General features: G+C 34.8%; 2 protein-coding genes across 2 annotated transcripts; both read left to right on the top strand.

The window, feature by feature from the left end:
* The first annotated feature begins 2,844 nt into the window (after positions 1-2,844).
* On the top strand, positions 2,845-5,711 carry LOC139865740 (large ribosomal subunit protein uL10-like). Its single transcript, XM_071853833.1, has 5 exons — positions 2,845-3,314; positions 3,415-3,483; positions 4,700-4,798; positions 4,886-5,278; positions 5,387-5,711. Exons 1-5 carry the CDS (start codon positions 3,060-3,062, stop codon positions 5,531-5,533), a joined length of 963 nt encoding a protein of 320 aa, XP_071709934.1. The 5' UTR covers positions 2,845-3,059; the 3' UTR covers positions 5,534-5,711.
* Positions 5,712-6,445: 734 nt separating this feature from the next.
* Positions 6,446-8,852, top strand: LOC139865743 (large ribosomal subunit protein uL10-like). Its single transcript, XM_071853840.1, has 5 exons — positions 6,446-6,919; positions 7,015-7,083; positions 7,838-7,936; positions 8,046-8,438; positions 8,516-8,852. The coding sequence occupies exons 1-5, from the start codon at positions 6,665-6,667 to the stop codon at positions 8,657-8,659; spliced, it is 960 nt and encodes a 319-aa protein (XP_071709941.1). The 5' UTR covers positions 6,446-6,664; the 3' UTR covers positions 8,660-8,852.
* The last annotated feature ends 655 nt before the right edge of the window (positions 8,853-9,507 follow it).

The following is a 9,507-nucleotide window of genomic DNA, read 5'->3' as shown; positions in this document are numbered from 1 at the left end:
TTGATGCGTAAATTTGAGCATGTTTGGGGTCAGATATTATGTTCCGACATGGAGAAGTGATCTAAGCATGATTATTTGGTTTTAGAGTGATCAAACAAAATTGTATGGAGTTCATGGCGATATATATATATATATATATATATATATATATATATATATATATATATATATATATATATATATATATATATATATATGTTGGCTACTAAAGGCGTCTTTGATCAGGGACAATATGGACAACCGGCCAGGGCCCCAAAATTACCATTTGTATATACAGATCTAATGAAGAATGAGCAGAAAAAGGCTAAGTAATTTAGCGCTAGTCGTATTTTAGGTAGTTGAAAATTCGGATCTAATTACCATTTGTAATTAGTCGAAATATTATATTATGATGTCTTGCATTTTTTTATGGCGATATCAACATCATATATTTTGTATACTAAATACATAAATTAACGAGTTGTAGTGATTGATTTAATTAATCAAAACATGAAGTAAATATATTAAAAATAAATTAATTGTATCAAGACTAACAAATTAAACAGTGAAAAATAATAAAATCAAAACCGCTAACAAACTAATCAACTGCACAGTGTATCTTCAACTTGATGACACGCATATATATGTTGCAAGATTTTATAACAACACATCAACTTCAATCATCGACTTTAGTTTTAAGGGTAAATGATCTTGTTGAACACATCTTTACTATTTTCATTATCCACCGTTTGTAGCAAAATCTTATCATCTGCATTCACCGCATGTCAAACATGTCCTCGGGTCGCCAACAGCCTTGATAGATGACGAAAATAACTACTCAGGTAACCGCCATTTCTCAACTTGTCTATCATATTGGTCCTCGATGATGGTTCCAAGTTTATTGGATTGTAAGTGTTGAGTTCATACAAGTAATGCATACTTAAACTTAAAAACCTACATTTACACTGTTGGTGGATACAATGGTAACAAGTGTTTGACAACACTAGAATATTTTGAATAGCTTAATGAATTAATATGTTTGTCTTTTATTATACAACAACATCCATCAAGTACAGGATATGACTATTGTAACGAAGTGAGACAGGGATGAGATGTACCTAAGTCCATGTTTATAAAATTCTTCTCCAACTGCATTAATACGCAATGTCCGCTTGATCGCTTATGACTTCAATAAGATATGTAATGAACACCAGATTGCAAAAGCTTATTTGAAGTCACAAACGATCAAACATGCCATGCGTATCAAAGGAGTTGAAGAAAAATTTCTTAAACTTGGACTTACTTACGTGTCACCTCTCTTTCACTTGGTTATAAGAGTCATATGATGTACCTGATGGATGTTGTTGTATGAAAAAAGAAGACATGCATAATCATCTATTCGGTTATTCAAAACATTCCACCATTAACAAATCTTATTACCATCATACCCACAAACAATGTACTATAGTTACATATCTCTGACTTCAAATATGCAATAAATAGACTCTATGCAGTCAAAACTTACAATTCAATAAAATTGGAACCACCATCGAGGACAAATATGATCGACAAGTTGAGAAATGGCGGTTACCTGAACTGGGCATTAAACTGGTGGTGGTGATGTTGTTGTTGGTGGTGGTATTCATGGAGGTTTGTTATGCAAAAGTAAGTTGGATGATGATACGTTTAATACCCCGAGTTTTGCTTTTAACATGTTGATACTTGACCAAAAAAAAAAAATATATCAGAAAATAGTAAGTTCGGGACCCCAATTTTACTTTTCAAGATCTTGATACTCGAAAAAAGTCAGGAAATTTTATCCTAAATATCCTTATATTATCTTTATAAATACGCACTACACACAAAGCAAAACGAACTGTGCATGTTGCACCATGTGTGGTGTGTGTTGGTTAATATAATAGCATTAAAATCATTATGTTCGCTACACACTAACTTATACATATCATGCATGAAGCCTGAGACGTAGGCAAAGGACATATTTTACAAATTTCAAATTGTAGGAGCATATTATTGGCATATTGGCCAATCTCTCCATAGGAAATGGTCTAAGGGAGGTCCCAACGGTGCGTCCAGGCGAGCCGCCTAGCTCCGCCCAGGCTGGGCGCCGATGGCACTGAAACCGCCCAGGTCCCGCCCAGGGGGCCGCCCAGCTCACACGTCCTCGTTTTCGTCCATTTTGAGCAGATCTGTGGACGGATGAAATGGGTATATTTTGGCCAAATATTTTCTTTTTCTATTTTATATTTTAGCTATGAAATTAAGATGAGATGGGTTTTGTGAAGAAGATTTGTAAAAATGAAAGTTGAAAGTTGGGTTAGTTGAAGAAGATGAGTGTGAGTTCCATTATTAAATGAAAACGTGGTCACAAATTAGTGTACGTGTCCTATTATTTGATTTATTTGATTAATTTTTAAGTTTTAGTTAAATGTAATTTTATAATTAATAATTCTTTTAATATTATTAATAAATATAAGATTTATTTGAATAATTTTAATTATCCGTTATTATAAAAAAATTAAAAAAGAAAATAAAATATGGAAGGAGGAGTGTCATTGTTGGGATTGTTTAATCCTGAGTTTAGTCTTGGGAAGAAAGTGAGATGAAAGTGATGATGTGGTGCTGAATGGTTAGCTAGTCCTAGAAGAAGTTCTGTCTTGATTGGAGTACTCTAAGTAACACATATGCCTTTTAACGTTTCATTTTACTAACTTCATCTCACGGTACGCCAAATCATATCCAAAAGATGATGCTACGTTTAGAGTACAAACAGTCCAAGCCCAAGTAGCTAAGCCCATTTCTAATCTAATAACACTATAAAAGCTAAAAAAAAAAAATACATCAAACTATCTACATAGCAAAATTAGGGTTTTTGGGTCTCTATCTTCTACACCCACCGCTTTAAAAATCTGAATAGAAGAGGTTAAAGTGACGGCGCCGCCGCTGTCCCCCTTGACTTAGCATTTCAATCGCTCAGTCTTGGCCCTCGGTTTTGTAAAACAAACCACCATCTCTTCCGTTCATATCTAGGGTTTAGTTGTTGAATACTGTACTAACAAAAAATGGGCAAGGTTTCGAAAGCTGATAAGAAGATCGCTTACGATTCCAAGCTGTGTCAGCTTCTTGATGATTATACTCAGGTGTTGATTGCTGCTGCTGATAATGTCGGGTCGAATCAGCTCCAGAATATTCGTCAGGGTTTGAGAGGTGATTCGGTTATTTTGATGGGAAAGAATACTATGATGAAAAGGTCTATTAGGATGCACTCTGAGAAGACTGGCAACAAGGCTTACCTCAACCTTATCCCTCTACTTGTTGTAAGTTGTTGTAATTCATTTGGTGTTTATAAGATTGTTATGTTTTTTGTTAGTAATGATTTGTGACTGATTTTGTGTTTAATTTTGTATTGAAATTTAGGGAAATGTTGGTTTAATCTTTACCAAGGGTGATTTGAAAGAAGTTCGTGAGGAAGTTGCTAAGTATAAGGTAAAGCCTTTTTAGTTTATAACTGTAGTTTGATTATATTTATGTTTTATCTATATAATTAACACAGATTAGTGTAGAAAGGAAGCTACTTTTGATTTTTTGGACTTATAAAATCTAGATTAGTTGTCTAATTATAACAACTGTGATATATTAGTATCTTAATTATGGTTTGTTTTTTGCTGAAGAGTACATTTTTTAGCCAGTGATCTGTGATCTGATGGAGTTGCTATAAGATTTAGTTTACTAGATTGTTGCGTATTGGGAATGGTGTATGTATTGATTTAGTTTTTGCATTCACCAATATGTCACATACTATAAAATGTTGTATGTTTTAATGGTGTTTGTATAAGGTGAAATTTATTTCACCAATTTGTTACTTCACTAATTGTTTGTACCTAAAGTATCTACCTTTTTAGTCAACGATTAATTTGGTGTAGATTTTGTATAACTCAAAAGCCAGCTGAGGAGTCTGATTAAGAAATGGGCTTTATGGATTAATAGGAGTTACATTACATATAGCATAGGCATATTAATTAATGATGATATTACTAATAATAATTCCAAAGAAGCAGTTGCATTACATAATATAGACCATCAGTGACTTGAAACTCTAATTGAAGTAGAAATAAAGCGTCATTATTAGGCTCAAAACTTTTATTTTAAGCAAAGTGATTTGTTCTTTGACCGCTTATCCCATCTTTGATTGTTTAATTCTGTCCTTGACCGGTTAATTTATATTTGATTGTCGGTTAACTGAGTTTATTGAGTGTTATTGATTAATCTAATTAGAGACTTCTCAAAACAAATGTTTTCCTGATTACTCCGTATTTTGTATTTTTTATTTTATTTTATTTTTTAAATCGGAACTCATGGTTTTTTCTGGCCGGAGGTCTTTAGGAAGCAGCTTCTCTGTCCTCTAGTATAGGGAGGGACGACTTCTTTTACCCGCTGACCGTTAGGTAGCCGTGGGTGGAGGGATGACTTCCCTTTTACTCTAGGGTTGAGGAAAGACTGTCTACATCTAACCTCCCCCATACTCCACTTTGGTGGAATTGGGTATTGTTGTTGTTGTTGTTGTTGTTGTTGTTGTTGTTGTTGTTGTCGTTGTCCGTATTTTGTATTTATGTAACACTGATTTAACTTTACATTTTTGATTTTGTAGTATCTTTTAAGTTTTAGCTATGGCATTTGACAATTTTATTTACTTTGTTATCAGGTTGGAGCCCCTGCCCGTGTCGGTTTGGTAGCTCCAGTTGATGTGGTTGTTCCTCCTGGCAACACTGGTCTAGATCCTTCCCAGACTTCTTTCTTCCAGGTTATTATAATCAGGATTTTATTTTTTTGCTCTTTTATGATCTTTATATATGTTTAATATAACTTTGAGTTTTGTTAATTATTTTAGGTCCTTAACATTCCCACTAAGATTAACAAGGGAACTGTTGAAATTATCACCCCAGTGGAGCTTATCAAAAAGGGTGACAAAGTTGGTTCGTCCGAGGCTGCTCTTTTGGCTAAGCTTGGTATCAGGCCATTCTCATATGGTCTTGTGGTTGAAACCGTTTATGACAACGGGTCAACCTTTAGCCCAGAGGTGCTTGACTTGACTGAAGATGACCTGGTTGAGAAATTTGCTTTGGGTGTATCAATGATCACATCTCTTGCATTGGCCATCCATTACCCAACTGTTGCTGCTGCTCCTCACATGTTGATCAATGGTTACAAAAATGTTTTGGCCATTGCTGTTGAGACTGGTTACTCCTTCCCCTTGGCTGATAAGGTCAAGGAGTACCTTGAGGTATGTTACTTAGTTTGTTATAGTTATAATAATAATAATAATTAATTATCTGTTAAAGTTATAATTGAATTGCATAATTAATTGGTTTTTTTATGAAATTGATTGTAGGACCCGAGCAAGTTTGCTGTTGCTGCACCAGTTGTTGCTGCTAGTGGCGGTGGTGCCGCTGCTGCTTCTGCACCAGTTGAAGAGAAGAAGGAAGAACCAGCTGAGGAGTCTGATGAGGAAATGGGCTTTAGCCTGTTTGACGATTAATCTTCCCAAGGAGCTTGATTCTGACATGGGCTTGTTTGATTAAGTATCTTTGAGAGCTTTCTTTATGTTTTCCTGTTAGACAATTTGTTTACTTATCTGGATTATTTGTTATTGTACCTTCTTTCATCAAGATACATTAGTGTGTTTTGAATACAAAAGTTAATGCTTTTGATTTTAAGTTGGTTTTCTTTTAAATCTTCATGTTAGATCACAGTCACACCCAAATCCTTATAAGTGCACACGGTGTTGATTGTCTTTGATCTCTTTTCAAAATGGTCACTGAAATTGACACCAAACTCATCCATTTTATCAATTTCAAAGCAATAGACAATCACAATTCACAACAATTTTAAAGAAATAGACAATCGAAACGCCTAGTTGATTAGAGAAATTGCATCACTAGATGCAACTCTATTTGTTACTTATCATAAACTTTTTACAAAGAATCATTCATCATTGACATTGTTATTTGTTACTTATCATAAACTTTTTACCAAGAATCATTCATTATTGACATTGTTAGAAGAAATAAGATTTTAAAACTGACACCTACCTACATGGTAGAGCTAAGAGCGAGTAACTATTGTCTCAGCAGTCTTAGAATTTATGGGCATACTTCGCATTATTATTTCGAGATCTCACAATTAAAACTGTGTATAATAAAAGGTATTAAAAGAAAGGTAAGTGATGGATCGAAAATTGTCTAAATGCGTTTTAACGTTTTACAACTTAACGTTACACCGATTAATATTTTATATATCCAAAATATGATACAATAAAGTACCAAATGTTTGTATATTTTAATAGCCCAATGTCTAAAAACAGTCCAAGCCCAACTAGATAAGCCAATTATAATAAAATTAGGTTAAACATTTCGGTTTGTTATCCGTATAAAACCCAAAAAAACATCAAACAATCCTCATAGCAAATTTAGGGTTTTGTATCTCTATCTTCTACCTTCACCGCCCAAACAATCAATCTGAATAGAAGAGGTTAAAGTGACGGCGCCGCCGCTGTCCCCCTTGACTTAGCATTTCAATCGCTCAGTCTTGGCCCTCGGTTTTGTAAAACAAACCACCATCTCTTCCGTTCATATCTAGGGTTTAGTTGTTGAATACTGTATTAACAAAAATGGGCAAGGTTTCGAAAGCTGATAAGAAGATCGCTTACGATTCCAAGCTGTGTCAGCTTCTTGACGATTACACTCAGGTGTTGATTGCTGCTGCTGATAATGTCGGGTCGAATCAGCTCCAGAATATTCGTCAGGGTTTGAGAGGTGATTCGGTTATTTTGATGGGAAAGAATACTATGATGAAAAGGTCAATTAGGATGCACTCTGAGAAGACTGGCAACAAGGCTTACCTCAACCTTATCCCCCTTCTTGTTGTAAGTCTTTGTAATTTGTGAGATTGTTACTTATTTTTTTAGTTAGAAATGTATTGTGTTTGATTTTTGTGTATTATTTTGTTTTTGAAATTTAGGGAAATGTTGGTTTGATCTTTACTAAGGGTGATTTGAAAGAAGTCCGTGAGGAAGTTGCGAAGTACAAGGTAATTTGTTAATTTATACTACGAGTATTACTTATTTATTTTTAAGGTATATTTAGAGACTTAATGTGCTTTTTAGCTTTAACATAATGCTGTTTGTACGTTAGTCTATGATTCTTAGTATGTGTAATGTATGTCTTTGAATTTGATAATATGTGTTTATATAATATTGAAATTGTTTATGTCTTATATGTTATTGTTAATATAAGAAAAGGCTTTTTGTTTAGATGGTTTATAAAATAAATTTAACCTCTTTGTATGATAACTTTGATGTATATGGATATATTAGTCCTTAGCTTATCGTTTTTAGTGCTATAGGGTGCCTTTTATAGTCAGTGTGTTCTGAGATATGATGATTGTTGTATAAGATTTAGTTCACTTGCTTGTTACTTACCGTTTCTTTCTAGATAAAAAAAATCTTCCTATTTTGGGGAGTGGTATTTGCATATATAGAGCTTGTATAACATTTATTTACCTCCATATTACAAATGTTACAAGTTGTAAAATGATGTTGATTTTGACTGAATTTGTATTAGATTTATTTCACCAGCTTGAAATATCACTCTTTGTTTTTAGCTATAGAATCTACATTTTTCTAGTCAGTGATACAAGTCTTGGAGGATATTGTATGATATACTTAGTCTGATTTTTATTAAAGTCACGCTGTCACGTTTATTAAACTTTACATATTTGGTATAGATGTATGTTCTTATGTTTTATCTATTTCATTTTACAATTATATTTATTTTGTCATCAGGTTGGAGCTCCCGCCCGTGTTGGTCTGGTTGCTCCAGTTGATGTGGTTGTTCCACCTGGCAACACTGGTCTAGATCCATCTCAGACTTCTTTCTTTCAGGTTATCATCTTTATACTTATTATTTGTTTTTTTTTTATTTATAAACCTTTTCATTATATTTATATGCATATTTGTTACAGTTCTAAGTCCGTGTTTGTAAAATTCTTAGGTCCTTAACATTCCCACCAAGATTAACAAGGGAACTGTCGAAATTATCACCCCTGTGGAGCTTATCAAGAAGGGTGACAAAGTTGGATCTTCTGAAGCTGCTCTTTTGGCTAAACTGGGCATCAGGCCATTTTCATATGGTCTTGTTGTTGAAACTGTATATGACAACGGTTCAACCTTCAGCCCAGAGGTGCTTGACTTGACTGAAGATGACCTGGTTGAGAAGTTTGCTTTGGGTGTGTCAATGATCACATCCCTTGCATTGGCCATCCATTACCCAACTGTTGCAGCTGCTCCTCACATGTTGATTAATGGTTACAAAAATGTTTTGGCCATTGCTGTTGAGACTGGTTACTCTTTCCCTCTGGCTGATAAGGTCAAGGAGTACCTCCAGGTATGATGGCGTGTTTGTTATAATAATTATCGTTGTCTGTTAAAGTATCACTTTGTTAAAGCATCACTTTATTGCAGGACCCGAGCAAGTTTGCTGTTGCTGCACCAGTTGTTGCTGCTAGTGGAGGTGCAGCTGCTGCTGCTGCACCAGTTGAAGAGAAGAAGGAAGAGCCAGCTGAGGAGTCTGACGAAGAAATGGGCTTTAGCCTGTTTGACGATTAATCTTCCTGAGAGTCTGATGATGACATGGGCTTCTGCTGGTTTGATTAGATTATCTTTGAAAGCTTTTTTTACGTTCCCGTATCAGACAATTTGTTTAGGTTTCTGTTGAGATATTTTTGTTATTCTGGTTTTCGTTTCAACAACCGTAATACTCTTGTTTGTTTGGATTCAAAACGTGATGTTTTTGATTAGATGTTTCTTTTGTTTAATATTCGTGTTAGACTGATAGAGAGCGGCCCAAAGCCAAGCCCAACAATGAATAGCCCAATAGAAAGCCTATATATTGTTGTTGGGTTGCTCTGGACTGGACTGCTCAACTATGGAGGCTTGTTCTCTATCAATAACGTTAAATCTCACTCCATCTTTTACCCTTACCTACGCTATTTATAAGAGCATTCCTTCATGGGCTTGGGCTTGGAGTTGTTGGGCTGCTCTGGACTGGACTGCTCAACTATGGAGGCTTGTTCTTATTGTTCTGAAGATGAAGCAATTAAAATGTTCGTGAAGGGATTACAAAGAGATGTTAAAAACTGGTTACAATTATTGAATCCGGTATCTTGTACTCGGGCTATCGATCTTGCTCGACATGTCTCCATCGCCACCGGTCAAGCTTGTAAACCTAATTTGAGAAATACAGTCGTCGTTGATCAAATGGCCGCTGCTGATACATCTGTTGTTACTGCTGCTGTACACACCGATCATTCTAAGAGTAAGCCCTACCCTATTAATTCTGATTATAAATTAGCCCAAACAAACAGGCCCAATTATAATAACAACCTAAAAAATGATCAGCCCTATCACCCTAATTATTCAGGATTTTCAAACAGGCCCATTTATACTACTAACCT

The sequence above is a fragment of the Rutidosis leptorrhynchoides genome, chromosome 9 (genome assembly GCF_046630445.1).
Source record: "Rutidosis leptorrhynchoides isolate AG116_Rl617_1_P2 chromosome 9, CSIRO_AGI_Rlap_v1, whole genome shotgun sequence".
In the NCBI taxonomy this organism is placed as follows: Eukaryota; Viridiplantae; Streptophyta; class Magnoliopsida; order Asterales; family Asteraceae; genus Rutidosis; species Rutidosis leptorrhynchoides.
Note: the sequence above shows the minus strand (reverse complement) of the source record. Positions and strands in the feature narration are given on the sequence as shown.